Here is a 24,291-nt window from a genome sequence, read left to right on the forward strand (position 1 = left end):
TATTGAGTACCTGGAGGCATGGTGGAAAGAAGGAAGCCACAAAGATGAATAAGAATTGGTCCCGATTCTCAAATGAATTTACAATCTAGTGGGGAAGATAGATACATCCTCAAAAAATAAAAGGAAATAAATAAAGAATCAAAGATTGAGACAGGGCAAAACATTGTACTAACTCTCTAGTTTCAAGGCTCCAAATGGGCTCGTGGTGTTATAGGGCTGCTTTTAGACCATACCCCGCAAGGTGCTCGATGGTTTACTGGGGATATTCTTCCATCCCGTGGGTAGGTAATGGTAGAAAAATCACACTCAAATATTGGGGGCATGTGGGGCTAAGGAAGGCTGAGTAGGTGGAACACATAATTTTCTGTTCCCTCAGGGAGTTTACAATCTAGTTGAGGAGAAAAGATAGATAGAGATTAAATAACCAAGGAATAAAACAAGGCAGTATAATGTAACAGACTATAGCAGGACTGTATGTTCTGTGGGATTGGAAGACACAACAAAATGTAAAAGGTGGATTTAGTCAGAAAAGGCTTCCCGGAGAAATTAAGGCATTTTGGGATTTTGAAAGAAGTGATTGGATTATTACTAATAAAGAGGTAACACTGAATACTTCTGTGCCATTCACTGTTTTAAGCACTTTACATTTATTGTCTCATAGAATCTTCACAACAATATTATAGCATATGTACTATTTTTTATCATTCTCATTTTACATTTAAGAAACTTAAGGCATAGAGAGATTAAATAACTTGACGAAAACTACACAGAAGTGGGATGCTGGCGGTGACACCAAGGACTGTGCTCTAACTGATGTGGCATTCCACCTTTAACAAGGGGGTGAGAACTGCAAGGAAGAGAACAACTCAAATTGAAGTGTGAGCTTGGAGGAGAGGGTACGTGGGGCACCTGACTAAGGCAGGCGGCTACTGCTAGAGCATAACTGGGGCCACAGTCTAGGTGTCTCACTCATATCTTTTGCTCCGTGCAGATAACCAGCCTGTTGCTGGGACCTCATTTGTATCCCAGGTGAGGAATGAGGCACTCAGAGCACTGGGGTGCCTGCCAGGAGTGACTTGCCCGGAGAGTCTCAGAGCAGAAAGTCAGCCTTTGGAGCCTCTGATTTCTGTCTCATGTTTTTGCCTCTATAATAGGTATGAAGGTAAATGAATGGCCCTCAGGGCCACACCTACGCGTCTGGGTTTTATCCAAATAGAATGTCACTGTCAACTCTTAAACTACATAGAAACTCCTCTAAGAATAATCATTTGTCAGGTGCAAGAAGACAGGGGTGAGCCCATTTCTGATGGGCAAAGCTGGGGTAATAGAAGCCTGATTATTGGTGGCAGAAGGAATGGAATAGAAGGGGGGAAAGTGAGTCTAAAAGACTTGTCAAAATCCTTGCCTATCGTGGACTCCACAGACCTTACAGAGAAAGGTAAAATGGTTTCTCTGAATGTATGAGTTCGGATCTCAGACCAAAAATGGAGTGCTCATTTAAGCCAGAAGAACAGTTGTCAGCACTAGGGTAAAACACTGGGACAAAACACCAGGATGAAACGAAACAGCCAGAGAGCCAGAGCAAACTCTCAGGTTGTTATTTTCAATTAGCAGCTTCAGACAAATCCTGGGAATCAGCAGTAAGGGAATGAAGAGTGATTTCTTAGAAACATGAGTGTTTAACCTGGGATAGGAAGAGTAATGAGAAGTCGCAGGCTGTGGGATTTGAATATATGATTCCTACAATGTGTGTGATAGTTGTTTACCTATTAATCTGTGGATAAACCCAATCGTAGCTTTACTGTGTCAGAAATCCATGCTATTTTTTTTCCCAAATGAGCCCTCTTGTGAATCTCTTTGTAATGTGAATCACAGCTCAATAAGGGGACGGTGGAGGCAGCTCCTCAGGAAGAATGAGGCTTTCTGGACTCCCGTCCCAGCTCTGACCCTTACTTGCTGTGCGCAATCTTGGACAAGGCCATTAACCTCTCTGTGTCTCGAATTCTTCATTTCCAAAATTGGGACAAGACCTATCCTGCTTACATTATCATTGAGCTCATGTAAAATAATGCAGGTGAAATACAGGTGCAGGGGTTGTCTTCCTGCCATCTCTTATCTTTCATTTATCCTGGTACTTTGGACATTCATTTATGCTGTTTGGGGCAACATTTGCCCCTTACAATGGTTGCCAGTCACAGAATGAAATTAATTAAATGATTTGACTGTCTTAGTATATAACCCAGGACACATGCGTGGGAGCCCCAGCTCTGCTTGAAATTCAGAAGTGACCTTTGGTTATCTGCTTCCTTAGCTTTCTCTTTGTGTAAGCCCTTAAAAATTGGAGCAGGCACCATGGCTTTTAACTTGTGTCGTAATTGCTGCTGTTCATTAACCCCTGGCTACCCTGCAGCCTATAACACTGTATTGGGTTGTCTGGCCTACAAGGTGACCACAATTACTGTTGCTATTCGCGAGACAATTTACTGGAAACAAATGACCATCTATTAGATTGTAAACCATTAATATAGTCTCCTCTTAAGGGTAAAGACCAAGGCTACTCATTTCAGAGCTACTAGCATGGAAGCTCTCAAGAAGCATTTGTTGATGATCATATAACACCTCCTATTTGTTTAGCACTTTGTAATTTACAGAGAATTTTTATATTTACTATCAATTATCAACATTTGGCTGAGTATCTCACAGAATTTTACCTGTTACAGACATCAGCTTTACCAGTTGGCATGCATTTAAACATATGCTTTTATAATTCAATATATTTTAATGAAATCTGCTGCAATTGTGGTTCTTAATTCTGGCTACATAGGAGAAGCACCTGGGGGAATTATCAAAAATACCAGTGGCTGGGTTTCCACCTCAGACCAACTGAATCAAAACAGTGTTTTGCTTATAGGCTGTCAAGTGATTCTAATGTGTAGGCAGCTATGAGCACTGCTGCTATCCCAGAAAGACCACAGTGTAATTGGCAGAAAACTAAGCGGCAGTCTGTGTGTGCCGGGGGTACATATAGGAAGGGGATTCTGGATCCAAAACTATTAATTTAGAAGCAGTTTTCTGACTCTTATTTTAGTTTCAGACCTAGAAAAAAAATCCAGCTTTGAAGCAAGTACTATGGTTATATCCATCCCACCATTAATTCTGCCATTTTCTATTATGCATCCTCAACTCACCTCTTCTATTTATTAAGGAACAAGGATCTACACTTTTACATGAGAAATAAAACACCCTTAGCACACAGGCTGACTGAATTAGGGTGAGGCTGGGTTTTGTTTTATGTCTTGCAGTATCAGTTTAGAGAGACATGTGCTTATAAGAGGAAGCCCATGTTGGCTACCTGGGGAAGTTCCTTGCAAAAGGCTACCGTTGCTGTAGTCCTGGGTGTTCAGTAGCTACCGTATTCAGAAGTGCTCAAACTTGGACAATTGTCTTGCCTTCCCCAAACTCACAAGAGTGACTTCTGATTCACAGTGGACCTGTGGAACTGGCTGCATTCTGGGAGCAGATGGTCAGGGCTTCCTGATATCCAGGAAACCTATTCATAATCAGGAGCTTGACTGATAAATATTATGAGATGTACTTTGTCTCAGAACCCTTAAATTTTTTACAGTCGTGGTCAAGAACAATTATGTCTGATCTCTAATGTGCATAAAGATCGCAGTCGAACCAGTTTACCAACCCAGCAATATATTTCTGATCCTACAGAGGTGAGTCTCCCCTCAAGACATTCCAGCAATTCTGAGTCTGACAGAGACTGTCTTTGCTGTTAGTATTAGTGTCCATAGGTGCAGATGAGCTAGGTCATAAATCCTGTACATAACATTTCCCTTACAGATTTTTTCAATTCACAAATGGAATTAGTATGCATTTAACATGATAGGGGTGGCCCTTATATTGCCTACTTTCTTTGAAGTTCCTAGGATGTAAATTAAATATCACTGACAGTTGTTGATCAATGGTATAATGTGCCCTGGTGGGGCAGTGGGGGCGGGGGGTGGAGGGGATGCGGAGCCAAAGCGAGGACAGCTGCACAGCAAAAGATGCCTGTGGATTCCTAGCCAAGAGCATGGGTAGAGACTAGAACAGGATCCACTGAGGCAGTACAAGGATGGACACATCAGATCTTGGAAGGACACCTGGGAACATTTCCGGGGGGAAACTGTAGGCTCAGGGAAACTGTCCTCCGTAGGTTGCTGGAGGCTAAACCCATGGGCTGGTGGGGGCAGGGCAGCCACAGACTAAGTAAATTCCAAAATGTACAGAAAAAATGTTCACAAAAGACACCAGGGAGCATGAGAGGACAAGAGAATGAACACATCTCCTCCTGCTGAGCCAGATGGCAGTAGGGGCAGATGTGGGAGGGATTCAGAAATGTGGCCCTCAAAGCCCTCTTGGCTCAAAGTTTCCCTTAGGCTAAGCGGCTTATTGCACCCAGGCCAGATTTTCCTTGAGCAAGTACAAAGACAGCACAGGCTCCGAGGTGCAGCATTTTCATCTCCAAGCACCTTCCGAGATCCCTTACTTTATACGAGTCCATCTACTACCAAATCTCTCACATACAGGAATCCAGAATAACACAGTAAATCAAGTATATCCAATTCATTCAAGTCTGGGCACCTCTTCTAGAAAGAGAATTTAATCGTAATGAGTTCTGAGGGCAATGTTGGGTGGCATAAAGTTTAGAGCAAGGCTGGCTGGGTTTAAATCCTGGATTCATTCTCGTTCTCATTTTGTTACTTAAATTAGTTTATTTAACCTTTCTGAATGTCAGTTTTAGCCTCTGTAAAATAAGAATAATAAGACTACATGCAAGGTTGTTTTAGAGATAATGCGTGGAAAGTGACTAGCATAGCACTTGAACATAGGCTTTTTCCTTTTGTGAAAAAAATAATGGTAGCTCTTATACTTAGCAATAAATAATTGTTTTCATATGCATATAAGCTATATAATTTAACTTTCTATCTGTGCTTCAAATTGATCAGATCCTGAAAACAACTGCAATTTACAGCAGGTCCTGAGCATTGCCTGGAGACTGTGTGTTCCACCTGTGGGCTTTCTGTAGGACAGAAGCACTACAGGATCTTGTTTTCCTTATTTTTTATTACACTTCAAAAGTCTTCTCTATTGAATGGTAGGAAGGAAAAATTAATGACATATTTTTCCATCTTTATATAATTTATAGATGTTAAAAGTGGTCTTATATTTTCTTTACATTTTAGAGACCAGGAAAAAAACTTAAATTTGAAGTCCATATATTTTTTTCTCTTGCCTCTCCCCATCTACAAAATGATTCATAATATATTAAAGGAGCCAAACTCTCTTATGGGCCTGTTAACCCGTCATGCTTCCATATCCTGACCTCCCATTAAACTCTTCCCTGGAATCCATGCCAGAACATGATATATAAATCTATAAAAGTGTTGGGATTACAATTATCTTTATTTGATGCTCCCAAACTCTCCTTTCCTGAGGCTCACTAGAATGGGTTCTGGCTTTGCATACTCTTAATTTCTTCCCCTCCCTCAACTTCAAAGGAGGATTCTGCCATTGGCAAATTAATTCTTTAGGATCTTGTGATGCAGAATTATAATAAAAATTGGTGGGGTAAAAGAATGAGATGTTCTCATGCTAGGGCCAGCAATGAAGGACTAGGGAATGGAGATTACTGAAAATTGAGCAGCAGGGTATACGTGGAAAACAGATGAGAGAGGAAGGGGTGTTGTGAAGAAATCCATAACATTTCTTTCAACACTTACTTGTTCCAGAAATGCAAGTAAAGACTGTCCATTATTTTGAAATTAACTTTTGATTGCTGGACTTTATTCTTATGAATATGTCATTCTGAGACTGAACCATGTGGGTAATCATTTTTCTAATTAGTTTTAATAAGATTACATAAATTCACATTGGAATAAGTCACAATTTCAATAGCCACTTGGAGAAATGGGGGGATGAGAAAATTGCCTACAGAGAAAGGTATGCATAAGAAAAACCACTTCGGTCCATGGTTCCCAAATCTTAGGATACATAGACTCACCTCAGGAGCATTTTAAAATGCAGACTTTTAGACCATATCTCAAACAGCTGTGATGCTGTTTTGCGGGGGGAGTGTCTAGGACTCAGCATGTTTTATTATCCCCCCTATGATTCTTATGCAGGGAGTTGATAAACCCCACTCGGTCTCAGGCCAGTAAGAATCAAACCTCTCCAGGCAGTTCTGTGTGCTGTGGGACTCCTGAGGTTCAATATAGAAACGTGAGCTTGAGAGTGTTCCCTAGAGAACAGAGCCATCCCAGAGAAAAGCCTCTGGACATTCTCTATTGCATTCTTCCTTGTCACATTTGCAAGGACATCTCCTTACCTTCTCAGTGAAAATTATCCTCCTCTCCTGCCTTTGAAATCTATAGATTAATTGAAGACAATCATTGATTGTTTTCTTCTGATTTATAGAATAAGCATCTACTTAAAAACCCCCAACACTAACACAAGCTATTAAATTACATTGGTATCAGAGTCATCTCACCAATGCAAATTTCTACCAAATCTCAACAGAAAGATAGGAAAGAAGAGTTGCCTGTGAACTGTAAAGATTAACTTGCCTGACTGTATAACAGCATGCTGAAATGAAAACAGGAAACGAATGTGTTGCATACAGAAGATTTTGACAGAGGCTGCTCTTGTCTAAGTAGAAAGGTATGATTAACCAGGTTGTCCATGTAAAAACCATACAGTGAAAATATTTATGTTCATCTCCTCGTAGGGCTTGCCCAGAGCTTTTAGAGCCTAGGTTGGAAGGTGTTAGGACTACCCATGCACTGTACCTAAAAATAAAATACTAAATGTTCTAAAGGTAACATTGCTCAATTTAGCCTGTTGCCATTCATCATACCGATGACATCGAAAAATGTGGTCACTGAGGTGGAACTTGTAAAATGAAACAAACCATCATCAAATAAAAGGTTTTTATGGGAACTCTGGAGGATCACCTTAATAAGCAAGCCTGCTCTGTAGGGAGGGTGCTTCTGTGACCTTTTGGTAAACTCACACAATAACTGCCCAGGGGACCGTTGTATTCATTGGCCAAACCCTAAAGCCCCAAGAGCAAGGCCTGGGAACAGATGTTCCTCTGGCTGGATACTGTCCATCTAGCTTATATCCGCTACACCTCCAATCCAGTTTCTGAAAAATAATGGTCATGCCCCGCTGAATCTGGAGATATCATATCTTGATGTCATCTTAAATAAATTTCAACTCCGTAATAACATATTTCTCTTGTCTCAGCCATAGCTGTCCTAGGGATTAATAAAGTGAAGTCATAGCAAGTAGTAGGAAAGGCAGATGAAGAAAGGCTTAAAAAAGCTTTTGTATATTTGAACAAATTTCCTTTAGAATACCCATTCAACAAGACTTTCATCTGTAGGAAGTCTTATCTCTTATAAGAAATATTAAAGTTATTGATGGAGTAAAGATGCCTAAGTTGTGAAATATAAAAATCTAATACCAAACATAGTAAAACAATTTTTAAATGTTTTCTTATTATTTTTTGACTATAAAAGTAAAACATCCACAGTGTGGAAAATAAAAGAGTGTAATAAATTTAGAAGACAATGCTCTGATGACTATTACATTGGCTTCCAACATCTGAGATATTGTTGTTATCTTATTTAAAAAAAATACTTGTTTAAAAAAAAAGCCATTAACCAGCCAGACAGCCTTGCTTTCCAGTCCAGAACTAGTAGTGATTTCTCAATTGCTTTTCTTATGGACTTGGTGAAACTTCACAAAAGCTTGAGACTCAAAGGAAACACATATCACTTTATAGACTGATAAGTCTAAAGCTCTTTATAAAGGGAGATACTTTATGTCACATCTTGGCTTTGTAAATAGGCCTCAGCATCACAAGTATTCCAAAGAGAATGCAGTCAACAGCCTGTTTTCTTGGGCTGGATATGCTGCCATCAGCATTAGAATTCACATGGGAAAATAGCAAAGAGTGAGTCACATGCCTCCCTAGAGCTGGCCACCTTTCTTATGGCAGGTGAGCATTTGGGTGTGAAAGGTTTGAAGTGTATGACTCTTAAGGGTGATACAGACTGGTTCTGTTTCAACTGAAAATGTTTTACTAATTTAAAACAAGATAGGGGAAACTTTCTAAACTTGTAATCCTTAAATAATTTTTTCCAAGATTGACTAATAGGACAAAATGTTTTATAGAAAAGAGCCTCATAAATTTTGATCCATACTTAAAATCATGCATTTAAAGGAATTATGCTAAACTGAAATTTAACAGTCTAAAAATATCAACTATTAATAGTTTCTACAAAAAGGAATACACAATTTGTCTATTTGATGTTTTCCTTCTATTAAAATTGGTACATGGTCTTCTCCCTCAGAAGGGGGCAAAATCCAAAGATATTCAGGAGAAGAAAACCACTGTAGGAGCTCAGTGGTGAGGGACTCAGCCTTCTGTCATGGCATTTTAGTTAGAGTATTTCTTTGGCATAAGAAGGAGACATTTTCCCTAAAAAGGCACTTTAATTTCAACTTGAAAAAGAATATCTACAAAAACCCAACATCAAGCATCATACTTAATGGTGAGAAACTAGAAGCTTTCCCACTAAGATCAGAAACAAGGTAAGGATATCCCCTCTCACCAGTGCTTTTCAACATCATGTTGAATGTGCTAGCTAATGCAATAAGACAAGAAAAGGAAATAAAAGGTATACTGATTGGGAAGGAGGAAATAAAACTGACTTTGTAAATAACATGATTGTCTAAATAGAAAATCCAAAAGAATGGACAAAAAGCAAAACAAAACGAAAACCTCCCGAAACTAATAAGAGATTATAGAAAGGTTGCAGTATTCAAAGTTTTTATATAAGAATCAATCACCTTCCTAAATACCATCAGTGAACAAGTTGAATTTGAATTTAACATATTGCCATTTACAGTAGATTCCCAAAATAAAATTTTAGGTGTAAGTCTAACAAAATATGTACATGATCTATATAAGGAAAACTACAAAACTCTGATGAAAGAAACCAAAGAACTAAATAAACATAGAGATGTTTATGTATAGGAAGACTTGATATTGTAAATATGTCAGTTCTTTCCAACTTGATCTGTAGATTCAATGAAATCCCAATTAAAATCCCAGTATTTGTAGATATTGACAAACTGATTCTGAAGTTTATATGGAGAGGTAAAACACCCAGAACATCTAATACAATATTGAAGAAGAAATTGGAGGACTGAAACTACCTTACTATAAGACTTACTATAAAGCTATAGCAATCAAGACAGTGTGGTATTGCTGAAAGAATAGATAAATAAATAAATAGAAAAGAATACAGAGCCCAGAAATAGACAAACATAAATTTAGTCAGCTAATCTTTGACAAAGAAACAAAGGCAATACAATGGAGAAAAGATGGCCTTTTCAACAAATGGTGCTGGAACAACTGGACATCCACATGCAAAAAAAAATGCATCTGGACAAAGACCTTACACCCTTCACAAAAATTAACTCAAAATGGATCACAGACCTAAATATAAAATACAAAACTATAACATTCCTAAAAGATAACATAGGAGAAAATCTAGATGACCTTGGGTTTGGTGATGACTTTCTAGATATAACATCAAAGGTATGATCTATGAAAGAAAAAAATTAATAAGCTGGAGTTCATTAAAATAAAAATTTCTGCCCTGTAGAAGACATTTTCAAGAGAATGAAAATACAAGCCACAGACTGGGAGAAAAGATTTGCAAAAGTCTTAGGTGATAAAGGACTGTTATCCAAAATATATAAAGAACTCTTAAAACTCAACAATAAGAAAACAAACAACCTGATTAAGAAATAGTCCAAAGATCTTACCAAAGAAGATATATAGATGGTAAATAAGTGTATGAAAGACATTCAAACGTCATATGTCACCAGGGAATTGCAAATTAAAATGGGGAGTTAACACTATACATATATTAGAATGGCCAAAATTCAAAACACTAAAACATCAAATGCTGATGAAGATATGAAACAACAGAACTCTCATTCATTGCTGTTGGGAATGCAAAATGGTACAGCCACTTTGGAAGACAGTTTGGCAGTTTCTCTTACCATTCTATCCAAAATACCTTGATATTTATCCAAAGGAGTTAAGAACTTACATTTACACAAAAATCTGCAAATGGATGTTTATAGCAACTTTATTCATAATTGCCAAAATCTGGAAGCAACCAAGATATTCTTCAATAGGTGAATGGATAAATAAACTGAGGTACATCCAGATAATGGAATATTATTCATTTCTGAGAAGAAATTAGCTATCAAGCTATGAAAAGGACACAGGAGAAATTTAAATGCATATTACTAAGTGAAAGAAAACAATCTGAAAAGGCTACCTACTCTATGATTCCAGCCAGATGTCATTCTGGAAAAGGCAAAACTATGGAGGAAGTAAAAACATCAGTGCTTGTCAGGAGTTAGTGAAAATTGCATAGGCAGAGCACAAAGGATTTTTAGTAAAGCTATTCTGTATGGCACCATAATGGTGACTACATGGTACATTGTCCAAACCCGTAGATGGTACAATACCAAGAGTGAACACTGATGTAAACTATGGACTTTGGGTGACAATGATATATCAAGGTAGATTCATAAATTGTAACAAATGTACCACTCTGGCGGGGGATGTCAATAATGGGGCATTGCTATGGATGTGTGGGGGCAAGGCATACACAGGAAATCTCTGTATTTTTCAATTTTTCTGTGAACCCAAAACTGCTCTAAAAATAATGCCTATTTTAAAAAGCACTTAATTATAAAATTAAAGTCACTTGTTTCTATAAACATTACCTATGTATTTTTTTTAATGAAGCACTGGGAGAAAGATCTATGCTGAAATCTTATGGATTATATTAAATTGTACTAAAGGTCCTGCTCATGAATAATGACTTCTCAAATAAAAAGCAATTGTTCTTCTTTAATATTTATTTTCCTTTCTATCTTGCTTTCCATAGGATGGATTTATTGACTTTTTTGAGTTTATCGCTGCTATAAATCTAATCGTGCGAGAAAAAGTGCAGCAAAAATTAAAATGGTATTTTAAGCTGTATGATGCTGATGGAAGTGGTTCTATTGATAAAAATGAACTTCTGGACATCTTCATGGTAAGTGAAGTAGTAAAGTATCCTTGGAGGCCATTATATGGTTAGTCTAATTTCCTCCTTATGGAGTGGGTGATAGCTTTCTATGTGGTTGGCTATTCTTGGGGTGTACGTTCTGAATTGCTAAAACAGTGTAAGTTTCACTTATCATATTGGTTACTGAATGTGCAACTGAAAGTCGACGTTTTTCTCTTGGTGCAGTCCACTCAGACATTCACAAATTGAGCAGAGCATTGAGATGAAAAATGAAATAAATGTGATGTTCTAAAACAATTTATCTTTTTCTCTGCCTCAGTGCAGAAAGTCTTGCAGGGAGCAGCTAAAACATGAGATGGTATATGCATATACATATATATATGCACATATATATATGACAAGAGACTTGGACTAAGAATGAAGGATGAAGGTATGTAAAGACTAATCTTTCTGGGAGCTACACCAAAGTATTTCTAATAGTTGGTTCAGGGGTATCCTATCCTTTCCATCGCTAAAGTTCAATGAGTGCCTTTACAAACAACCCCGCTACCACCCCCCCCCCAATGGAGTTAGGGAATAGTTACTATCATGGTATGAGATGAAAAGGATTCCAGAATAAAAAATGCCTAAGTGGGACACTGGACCTAAATGAAGATGAGAGGTATAATTAACATTATGACTACAACACACTGAATTTGTAACACAATCAAAGAGCATTGGAATCAGCTGTTTTGGAAATGATCTGTTATAAATTCTTTCTTTCATAGATGAAGGAGCTGAGTTACAAACAAAATACATAGTAGAAATATTAGCAAAAATGCCAGAAAAAATAATTGGGTAGAACTACAATTATAATTAAACATCTCAACAAATAGACAAAGCAGATAAAAATGTGAAGCTAAATAAGCAAATGTAGAGTTAACCAACATGATAAGAATTCAAAATTATGATAAGACCAATATTGCTACCACTTTAATCTCACATAGATCATTCACCAAAAAAATATACTAAGATGCACTTTGCAATTGAACTTTGTAAGCATTAAAACTTAGAAATTCTGTAAATACATTACATACTGCAACACAAAATTAGAAATCTGAAGTATTCTATAGAGAGTTCCCAACCCCATGTAAATTTTAAAATATCCTCATAAATAAATATACCCTAGCTTATTCTAAAAATGATTAAAATGTAAATATGGCATACAATCTTAGGGGATGCCACCAAAGCATTACTCAGAGCAGGGGTGCCTATCTTTGGATCTATGGATGTATGGCCTTCAGGAATCCTTGGAGCCCTTGAAATTGATGGCAAAATTTTGCCTGTATGTTATGCATTTTTTTGGGTGAAGGGGCAAGTCATCAGATTCTCAAGAGAGTTAGAAATAACAAAAGGATAAAAGTAATTTTATTTAAATATTATGGGAAAATGTACACAGATTTTCATTAGTTAAAATGTACAACTTAGGCTGGGTGCTGTGGCTCAAGCCTGTAATCTTAGCGCTTTGGGAGGCCAAGGCAGGAGGACAGCTTGAGGTCAGGAGTTCAAGACCAGCCTGAGCAAGAGCAAGACCCCATTTCTACAAAAAACAGAAAAATAAGCTGGGCATGGTGGTGCATGCCTGTAGTCCCAGCTACTCAGGAGGCTGAGGCAGGAGGATCACTTGAGCCCAGGAGTTTGAGGTTGCAGTGAGCTATGATGATGCCACTGCACTCTAGCCAGGGAGACAGAGCAAGACTGTGTCTCAAAAAAAGAAAACAAACAAACAAACAAAAAAAAAAAAACAAAGCACAACTTCAGTTAGTGAGTCAAGAAAAAGAAATATTAAATAGTGAATGGAGCTTTTCCTTAATGTGTTTAGAAAGGGAACAAAAATAACATAGGGAAACTGAAATAATAAAAGCAAAGAGCAGAAATTAATATAATAATTGGATACAAGTTGACTTTAGATTAATAAGTACTAAAACCAGTAACAGCTAATTCTGGCAAGAGCATGATAAGAAGGGCACCCTTATGTACTGTGGAGAGAGTATAAGTGGATATAGCATTCCCGGAAATGTGGTAATCTGCAGCAAGAGGCTAAAAGTTGATCTTCGCTGTAAAGTCAGCATTACTTATTTTGGGTCAGACAAAACAATCATTAAAGGTAAAAGTTCTAGGATTTACATCACAAAAACTCTTTTTTTAATTTCAGCATATTATGGGGCATACAAAAGTTTAGGTTACATATATTGTCCTTGCCCCCCCAAAAAAACTCTTAAGATAGTAAAAATAAAAAAAAAACTAAAAGAGGAAAATGCTTAAATAAATTAAGACAGTGGAATATGTACTTATTAAAAAATTAGTGGCCTATGAATATACTTTCTATACAATGGCAAGTAAAAAAAAGCCATCGAGGTAAAGAATAATACATATGTATAATCTAAGTGCTCTCTACATACAATGAGAATGTTAAAATGGAATTCAGCCCAGGGAAGAAAATATACTAGAGTATAGAGAGAATTTACAAAGGAGATAGTTACATCTTCATCTCACTTTGAGGACATAAAATAATCAAGAGAATGACTTTTGAGAAGGCTTTTTAGGAGAATTTCTTGGGTGGGATCCCTGAAGTCAGTGGAGGTGCACGTCAGTTTGGGGAACACACTGTTTGCGTGTTTGAGTCACAGCGAGACGTCTAAAGCAGCAGACACGGCCTCAAAGGTGCAGTTGATGAAGTATCTGCAGTCCTAGAATTTGCTGGGACAAAGGATGCTGGGGTGTTTTCCATGAATCGGGTGTGGACCACTGTGAAAGAAAGCTGGCATAGAGTTGTCTTAGATCTTGTCTTAGCAAGATCTGAGGGGCAAGGGAAACTCAGGAGAAGAAAAGCTGGAGGAAGACTGAGAGCAGTGGTTCCCAACCAGGAGAATCCCCATTCAGGGGACATTTAGCAATGTCTGGAGACATTTTGGTTAATTGGGGTGTGGACGAGGGGGGTTGGGGTGCTGTTGCCATCTATTGGTTAGAGACTAGGGAGGCTGCTAAGCATCCAGTGATGCACAGAACAGCCGTGAACAGGAAAGTCCAAAAATGTCTAGTGTGTAGATGTTGAGAAACTCTGACCTAGAAAGGGACCAGCTGGAATCAAGATGCATGATTCATGTCTAGGGAATTACAGAAGAGGGAAAGTCTCAGTGATGGAGAGGAGGGGCTTTCAGAGCAAGAGTGGACTGTGAACGCCTGCCAGTCCGGAGAGCACTGAGACTAGCTAACATGACAGAACCTGCCAACCAAGAGCTCTCTGCCCCTCTCTCTCCACCTGCTCCTGCTCCCATGCAGACAGTACTCAGACACGGTGATGAGCAAAATGGGGAGAAGGAGTGGATGTGCTAAATGAGAAAAAAAAAGAAGGGGAAAAAAAAGCCCTAAACATGCCTTCTTGCCCATACCCCCACCCTACTTGTCCTACAAGAAAAAGAAGGATAACAGAGCAAGCTGATGGTTCTCTCCTCAGGCCTCCCCCACCTTCCAATCAGTATTTCAGTCTCACATTACCTGAAGATGGGTGAGGAACAAATCAAGATTTCACAAGTTTTTACTATGATTTGTATATGTGGTCTTGTGTCACTTCAGAACGTGGGGATACTGGATACCAGGCCAATTGTCTAGGCTTTTGGAGCCTCTGCCCAAACACTGAGAAGCCCTGAAAATTTCCCTCTAATGTGACGTTGCATGTATGTAACGGTTACTCCACGCATTGTCCTATATTTAACTGCGCTTGCTAAGGCGAAGGCTTTACCAGCGTTTATTATGATTAATCCTGGATTCAAGGTTAGTGATGCTTGCGAAACAGCAAGCGAGAGAGTCACATTGAAGATTTGTGCCCTCTAATTGAAATATGTTGCCAGCAATTTTTCTAAGGATCCCTTCATGTTCAATAAAAGATAGTTATGTTCAAATTCCCAGATGACTAATCTGCTTTCATTTTATTATGAATTTCTATCTCAAATCTGGGTCATTTAATCACCTTTGTGGGGAGTGGTTTGGCTAAATCTTCCCTCTAGGAAAGCTAGAAATGTCATTTGCCCCAGGTCTTCTGATAACTTTTATGATGAAAAGGTGCTAGCAGAATATGAGACAAATTCTGCATCCTTCTAAGGCATATATATCTGTCTTCCCAGTTGTTCATTGTACAAAAGAGCACAAAGAACCAGCGGTGCCAGTGCCAGAAGCCAGAGAGGAAGCCTTAGATTCTTATAGAGTCATCCTTCTCCGTTCATGTATATGGACCAAATGAATCAGTCTGAAACTGAGAACAATGTCTGTTTCTGGGTCCAGAGCTCTTATGACCATGACCACTACAATATTTTCTGGAACAGGCTCTTTGCATCCTTTTGTTGCCTAATGTATTGAATTGGTCCCTTTATGCTGTATAAAATCAAACTTCAGACTTTATTCATGTAATTTACTTTCCAAGCCTCATTACCTAGAAGTGACATAAAATCTTTTCTCTTTATTTATTTTCAACAACTGGAACAGGTTGGAGAGCAAAAACTGACATTAACACATCCCCGAATTCTGCCCCATTGGAGTAGAAATACTACAAAATGTATCTGCTTCCAGCAAAATTGAACTCTCTCATGTATCATCTCTTTGCAGGCTGTACAAGCCCTCGGTGCCCAGCAAACTCTGAGTCCTGAGGAATTCACCAACTTGGTGTTTCATAAGATTGACATAAACAATGATGGTAAGGGAGCTCCTCCCCTCTGGCTCACTTTCTTTTTTTTTTTTTTTTTTTTTTTTGAGACAGAGTGTCACTTTGTTGCCCGGGCTAGAGTGAGTGCCGTGGCATCAACCTAGCTCACAGCAACCTCAGACTCCTGGGCTTAAGCGATCCTACTGCCTCAGCCTCCCGAGTAGCTGGGACTACAGGCATGAGCCACCATGCCCGGCTAATTTTTTTGTATATATATATTTTTAGTTGGCCAGATAATTTCTTTCTATTTTTAGTAGAGACGGGGTCTCACTCTTGCTCAGGCTGGTCTCGAACTCCTGACCTCGAGCGATCCACCCGCCTCGGCCTCCCAGAGCTAGGATTACAGGCGTGAGCCACCGCGCCCGGCCTCACTTTCTTACAAACGGGAGACGGTGGGGGGCGGAGATGTCATTTAGGCAAAAGCAGAAACCTAGCTAGAGAACCCTACTTGTGACTTGGGTTTCATAATTTGACAATCCAGTGTTCTCTAGTCTGTACATTCAACTGAGTAAATGTTTATTGACCGTATTTATATCCAGTGTGTGGGGCGTGACACATTGGAATATATAAAGAGTAAAGGGAGAGACAGAGAGAAATTGGGAGAATATGGGATGCGGAACCTTCTGCTGTTTGCTCTGGGTCGTGCTTTATTAATCATTTCCTCTCGACTGGACTTTTTCCATCAACTTGTAAATAAACTCAAGTTTTCCCTACTGTAGAAAAGCTTCCCTCAATTATGCTGACTTCTCCTACTGTCGGACTTTTTCCTTCCCTTGAGTACACATTTCTGGAGAATGTCCATACTTGCCTCCATTTCTGCTTTTTCTACCTTTTCTACATTTCTACCCTTTCTCTCATTTCTCCATCTGCTCCTTCTGCCCTGAAATCTGGGTTTCTCTTTAACCCAGAGGGGGTGCATTTCTTTTTCAGAGACAGGAGTGAAGAGAGAAGACACAGACATTCCAAGAGAAGTGAGTGCTTATACCAAATGGCTTTGATCTCAGCAAAATTGTAAGTGAGCATATTGACAGGAGATTGATGCAGAATATCTAGGAATGGTCCTTGAAAAACAGAAAATTTGGCATTATGAAAAATATAAGATATTACTAAGAGGTTAAAAAAGAATGGATAAAAGGCACTGGGATTCCAGTCATGGTTGAATTCAATCCACAGTTAACTCCTACTGACTCAACCTGCCCGCCATGCGTCACTTCTTCCAGTGGACACGAGAGGGCAGTAGAGACCCATGTTCCCACGCTGAGTGTGGCACTTGGTACTGGGCAAATGTGGCAGCTCAGCGCGGAAGGATGGGATGGTGAGGAGGCTGAGAGGAAGTTCAAATGCAGCCACCCTTGTGAGGGAGCCAAACAACTGGGCAAGAGTATACTTCTCAGGAAAACAATTTGGAGATATAGCAACCGCATCAATCTTCCTCTGTGGGTAAGGACTAGGCCTAGATCTGCCTCTCCTGAATCTCAAGTCGGTGTGCTCACTTACCAGCATACAGAGACCAAAGAGTAAAATAAAATAAGCCAGTTCATGTGAAAGCTTGCGAGAAACAGTCAGACTACCCAGAGCAGACAAGGAGGCCAAGTGAAGCTAGAAAAGGACCAGAGAAATGAAGAGCAGAGGGTTTGTTAAGGCCAGTGAAGGCCTCATTTGGAATATGCAGCTGAAAACAGTGGTCGTCAAACAGGAGAATGCTATAGGTTTTGTTCATTTTCATTTTTATTTTTAATCTTAGAGGTGCTGCAGGATGGCAGGGATTGAAGTAGAGAGAATAAACTATTTCATCCCAGGGCAGAAAAAACATCGATGTAAAAGAACAATATTTTGGAAGTAGATGGGACATCAGGAAGGTTTAAGACTTAGTCTATACAGTGAATTTCAAAAGGGCAGTCAAGAATGTTTGACAATATCGATGGACAATGCTTCTAGTGCTAAGAGTCGGGGAATGGGAAAGTGATTTCCCCTAAAGAGGTCTGAGGATTTGGGTATCTTTAGGAAACAACAGAGTTTCTATTAATTTGAGGACACAGATAATATGTTCCAGAAAACACAGAAATGATGCAGGACTTTTTGTTTACTATTTAAGGAGATATCACAAGGAAAAAGTATAAGGAATCAATGAAATGGGGAAAGAGATTTGAAGGGGTCTACAAATGGAAAGGCCTGGGTTGAAAAAAAGATGTGAATTCAGAGGAGAGAAGTTGTGCTCAGGCAATAGCTGAGGTTACCTGAAGTTAGAGAAATGGGATCTTTGACCTGGAAGAATGTGTCAACAACAGAAAAGAGGGGGTACATTATGGTTTCTAAAATAGTTTATAGAACTAACCACACTAATCATTTACTCTGATAAAAACTTGTATTTTAAGTAGGAAAAATAAACACACAAACACACACTTTGGAATAACAATGAACCGCCATTTCTCCCATCCACATGCTAACCAGGCCTGAACCTGCTTAGCTTCTGAGATCAGATGAGATCAGGCATGTTCAGGGTGATATGGCTGTAGACCAAACCACTGTTTCTTAGCAAATGCGTTTAAAGAGCTAAAACTGATAGAATTTGTTTTTATGTGGAAATTATTGGAGGCTATTACATATAATGTCATCAAGAGGCAGCTGGGTCACTCATGTATCAAGAAAAAGATGCTAAAATTATGTATTATTGGACAGAGAAAGCCCAATGCAACAGAAGACAAGGAAGAGAAAATAATGAAGGCATAATGGGTTGATATTTGCAGAAGTGCAAAAGGATTTGGCAAGTGCTTGACAGAGGATAATAATGTAAAGTGCTTCATTCATACATAACGGGGGAGTTGGCACCACATAGGAAAATATCCATTCACATTTGTACAAGCCTAAATATGTATACCTCAAATATGAGTTTTTAATTATTATCATTGTTAACAAAACATCAGTGTTGGTAGACTTAGTGATGTTCAATTAAATATACTGGAATTCTATTGACCATATGCCAGCGTATATATTTTTGATCTCTCAAAATAAGAATCAAGCACATTATTGGTATCTGATACTCTGATGAATATTGAAATCAAAGATAAAGCTGATCACAGCACACAAAGATACAACTAAAAAAACGTTAGGAACATATATGAAAATCCCAATTTGATTGTAAATTGTTTGCAAAATAAACAACCAGCATCACATCTGTTGTGATAGAAAAATACACAACAACGTATTCTGTACATAATCCTCATGATAGTTAGCAAGTCAAAGTTAGAAGTTTAAGCAAAAGAGAAGTATAGGAGTAATGACAGAATTATGAAGAGATGAAGAGCTATAAGCTCCATGAAGGCAAGAACTATTTCTGTTTTTTGTGCTTTGATATCCTCTGTGCCGTATAAATAAGTATGAAATGAGTAAGCGTGTAAGAAGAAGATGTCATAAGAAAAATAAAGAATGATGAAGAAACAAGCACAACATGCAATTCAATCTGTAGGAAGAAAGATGTCTAGAATATTTTGGAAGTTAAACTATATATGCATATGCATTGTGAGTTAAAATGTATATGCATATACATTGCAAACTCAATGTAATATAAACCTGGATTGGTTAGCAGGAGTTAATTACCTATGAAAAGTGTGACTGGAGGCCAGAGAAAGGCTAACGGGGGGTTCTTCCTTTTCATTACACTTTTAGGTATTGTCTGAATTTTTTTTACTGTGAGCATCTATTGTTATAATTTAACAAGTTTGCTTTATTTTTATGTTATGAACACGGACATCAGGAAGGAGAACTTGAAGAGAATCACAAAGGCAGAACATTGAAGCTAAACATTCAATATTATTGAAGAACGAAAACAGGACAAGTCAGGATAAATGATTAAGCATGGACTTCTACAGGCTTTGCTAGCAGAAGAATAGCAATCCACATTCTACCAGGTTCCAGCAGGAGTCATGATTTAGGAAGATTTATAGATGTTGTTCGCAACATCAAGTGCAGAAAGTGCCCGGGCAAGTTTAACATAGAGCCAAATAGCACAGGGATAAGGGTGACTTAAGTGGCTCATAACAATAAACTGTGAAAGTGAAAAGAGGCCAAAGAGGACATGAAAGAGGGTGATTATTGAGCAGATAGATATTTTAGGTAAAAGAAAACAGGAACAGAACATAGAGGAAGACATTTTATTGAGTGTCTAAGAAGCAAGATCAGTGCTTTAGACTGGAACATTGTGGAAAGCCATGAGAATCATACTGAATTAAATTGGGAAACTGAGAACTACCAGGAGATAAGAGGGAATTGAGTTTCCCCATAGAGAAGAAACTGCTGCATGCTAAAGCTCTGCTATAAAATGCTGCTAAATGCCTCTAGTGCCACCTTGCTAATGAACACAATACTTGTAAGTGTCGTTTAAAATCTTCACCAGCATCCTCCCTTGAAAAACCAGTCATTCTCATTTCCTGAATCTTCCCCACCCCATCTTTGCTAATTTCCCAGTCCCAGCATAATTTTTCATGAAGCTAGGAATTAGAATTAAAAAAAAATTCCTTTACACATACTGTTTTCTTTTAAAACCAGGCTGACTTCTTTAGAGCAAAAATGTTAATGTGGGCATGCACAGTGAATTCTAGCCTTTTGGGGGGGAATGGGGAGCAGATCTTTTGTTTTACTATAAAAGGTTATTTAAGATGTTAATAGGAAGAAATGTACGATTCAGGAATACCAACAGAATAATCAGATTGCAAAGAAAATATTCATGGGTATCTCTTCTATTACCAATGAAACTGCTGAAAATGGTAGCGAGTGATGAAAGAGGACCCATAATTCTGACCTTCAAGGTCCCCAGGAGTAGAGAATGCATCCAGCAACACAACAAACAGCTCTAAACAACGAAGGTATCAATTATGTGTGTATGTATATTTCAATATATAAACATATAATTGTGTAATTTCTGAATTATTCCCTACAAAATTGAAATGTGTCTTTAGATATAAAACAAAATAATAAAAATCAGTAATCACTTTATGTCATTCTGAGTCCCGTGATCCCCAGCTCAATCATCTCTTACAGGCTTTGGCTCTTTGCCGGTAGATTCTTCGGTAGGAAGCTTCTAGACCCTCACAGGCAATCCTTTCTAGAAAAACCTAGCAACCATCCTTTTAATTTGTTTGGGCATAAATTCACAGTCCAATTAAAGAGGAGTAGGGAGCAATGTTAAAGAACATCAGAGAGCAGAAGGCAATCTGTCAGCTTGCTTTCTGAGCGCCTGCCGTATGCAGAATACTGCTGTAGTCAGCTGCAGTAGTGGTAGCCGTGTGGCTGTGGAAATGGTAATTGTAGTTAGGGCTCAATAAATGTCTGATGAATAAATGAACAAATGTTAAGTGCTAGAGGGAAAAAGAGTGAGTAAAATTTCAAAAAAAGTAGTTTAGATATAGTAAACATTATAAGTTACTGTAGATAGAGGTTGACCATTTGGAACAGTTTTTTTTTAATGATCAGTGGTTAGGTTATGTGAAGTTAGTATGCAGAGTTCATAGGTGTTTTGAAGAAGTGAAAAAACAGCAGCAAAGACTTCCATCTTTGTTCTCTGTGCCACACCAGTAGCCTGTGCTGCATTTCAGCTGAGACTGTGTGCCAGTCCCTTCAGATACAGCTTCTTCCATCGCTAGTGGTGATAGTGGAGACATTTATGCCTGAGGAGTTAAAATGACCCAGTTCCCACAGCTCCATTCCCACTTCGCTTTTGGTCATGGTGAGCCCCTAGAAATTTGAAAAGTCTTCTGGGTTGGGAATTTACCAGCTGCGATTTCCCATTGCAAAGGGCGGTTGTTACTGGAGTATTTCAGGTCCTCCTGCCCCATCACCACTGCGTCCATGTGAGCCCACCTGCACTCTTACCACCCCTCGCACTGTGCCGTCTTCTCTGCTCAGTCGATGTATTCCAGGGTCGAGCTTTCCCGTGACACACAGGGGATTCTGTGCCTAAGCACTGTTAGCTGGGGGTTTGCGCAGACCTTTCTTTGGCATAAATAAAACATTAAGGAACAAAGATTAGATTTCGCTCCAAAAGAAAAATGTATTTTAGTATTTGACAATGAAATCAAAAGGAGGTATCATATGAAAATGTGATGATTCATGCTTATTTACATTTGAATCACTATTGTGGTATTTTAGATACTTATTTTTATCCACTGAAAGGTACAGATGCAGTGTAGCTCTCGCAGCAGTGCCTGTTGACCTTCCGCTGCCTCCGTGCACTTTGGTTACCAAACGTACTTGACTCTGTGGCTGATCTTCTACCTACCACGAATCCTACTGGGCACACTCTCTTTGAACCTAAACGCACCCATAATCCCAATACAAATGATTTATGTCAACAGACTTCCGGCCCCTCAAAATGTTAAAAAGTTGTCCTGTGGGATGAGAATAGTGCAAACAGATGCCAGCCAGTACACATGGGTATAAGGCTGTAGACCTACAGCGCGGGGCTGGCTAGCACAGGCCTAAGGTTTAAGTCAAGGTGATAAAATCAGGAGTCAAAAGCCAGAGAGGGAGAGAGAATTAGTCACCAGTAATAATATGTGGAATGAATAATTGTTTAAGCTTCCTGGCAGCTTTGGACAGTCTCTGGAATTATTTCCTCAGAGAGGAGAATATTGAAAACAGTCTTGTGAACAGTCATTTCCTTCAGATCTTTTTATCTACAATCTGTCTTGCTCCTATGATCCGGTCGTACCTTCAATTAAAGGTCCAGAAACCAATAATGTGTTGAGCTGTAAATGTATCTGTGCTCTTATTTCATCAGGTGTGTTACCTGATGTTCTCAACCAATAATAAAAGTAGATCGTATTTATTATATTACCTTTGTTTTCATTGGCAGCCGCACCATTGAATGCTGTTTTGTATGAAGATCCTCACAGATCTTAAAGACTAATTGAAGAGAAAGGATATCAGAAGAATATCAACAAAAATATCAGTAAATATATTGCATGTGCTCTGAGTGGTACTTATGAAGCCTCTTGTTAATTGTCCGTTTATTATTTTCCAGGAGAACTGACTTTAGAAGAATTTATCAATGGCCTGGAAAAAGATCAGGATCTCCTAGAGATTGTTTACAAGAGCTTCGACCTTTCCAACGTGCTGAAAGCAATCTGTAATGGGAAACAGCCAGACACCAATGACCACTTCTCCAAACCTCCTGAGAAGGCTGGTCTAGGGAAGGTGAAAATGAAGCCACTGTGAGGTGGCCTCTCCCAGTGGGAGAGAGGACAGGCTGCTTCATTCTCACCAAATGCTTTCAGTGAGTACAAGATTTCAGTAGAGAAGAAATGCAATCTTCCTCATGTACATGCTGTCCATGTCAAATCTATAACTACCATAGGTTTATGAATACAAGCATTTATTTTAATACAATAGAGACTTCCATAAAGATCCTAAACAGATGCATTGTTGCTTTTCTGTTTGTCCATTAGTGCTCTCTCTGCAGATTAAAACAGGATGATTAAACTGAAGGATTGTCTCCACACCTATCAGTTCAGAATGAAGCTCGCAGGTCTGTTTTCTTGCATACTTAATCTGCATCTTGCAATAGAACTGGATAATCTGGAAAATGTCTCCACAGTTTAGCATTCTTATTCTTAGATTGAACGTGCATTTGGCAAATGTGTTTACTGCCCCTTAGCTCTCGTTGCATCTGTATGTTATAAATGACTGAGTTCTGGTTTATTTGAGAAACTTTTTTTCTGCCCTTCTGTCTCATTTCTTACCTTGAATCCTGTCTTGAACTAATGGTACTGTTCTGCTCTAAAGGAAAAGTCTTAAGCTATGTAGTAAAAGGGGAAAGCTTCAGACTGGGCAGTGAGAATGTTTTCATCCGATTTGTTATAAATCTGTGTCCAGTTGTGCATGAAAATGCAATGTATCATCTGTAATTATTATGCCAGTTGGAGGTTTGATCAGAACAGCAGACAGGCACGCTATGCAACAACAAGCACTTGACATTTTAAACGGTCCTGACATTATAGCTCTGACATTTCATTTTTTATATCCTTTCCAAAAAATGAAATGATGAATGGGATTTCTTGATGGGTTAGAACTTTTTTTAAGTTTTGGGTTCTATATCACAGGCCCATTAGTATGTCTGTCAGTGAATGGCTTTCTCATGGAAACACAGTGGAGGTTTCCAAGACCAGATGTGAACCATCTTTATGTCAAATGCTTTATAATTATGCTTTCATATTCAAATTTGGGTTAAAAACACACAACTAGAAAACTAGAGAGTTGGACTGTCCCTGTCTCCCTTATAGTTATCCATGTGGAGAAAGGTATAGATGAGGGATAAATGGCAGTAGAAATGAAGTATAAATGGAAGTAGAGAAGAAATTTTAGATGGATGTGTAGAGGAAGATATAAATGGAGATAGAAATA

General features: G+C 38.7%; 1 protein-coding gene across 1 annotated transcript in view; it reads left to right on the forward strand.

Moving 5' to 3' along the window:
* Positions 1-23,021, forward strand: part of GUCA1C (guanylate cyclase activator 1C) — a 31,537-nt gene extending 8,516 nt beyond the window's left edge. Inside the window, exons 2-4 of the mRNA XM_045540336.1 lie at positions 11,034-11,183; positions 15,798-15,949; positions 22,913-23,021. Of these exons, the coding sequence (XP_045396292.1) occupies positions 11,034-11,183; positions 15,798-15,949; positions 22,913-23,021 (411 nt within the window). The remainder of the gene's footprint in view (positions 1-11,033; positions 11,184-15,797; positions 15,950-22,912) is intronic.
* Positions 23,022-24,291: the final 1,270 nt, after the last annotated feature.

The sequence above is a fragment of the Lemur catta genome, chromosome 1, assembly GCF_020740605.2.
Source record: "Lemur catta isolate mLemCat1 chromosome 1, mLemCat1.pri, whole genome shotgun sequence".
NCBI classification, from domain to species: Eukaryota; Metazoa; Chordata; class Mammalia; order Primates; family Lemuridae; genus Lemur; species Lemur catta.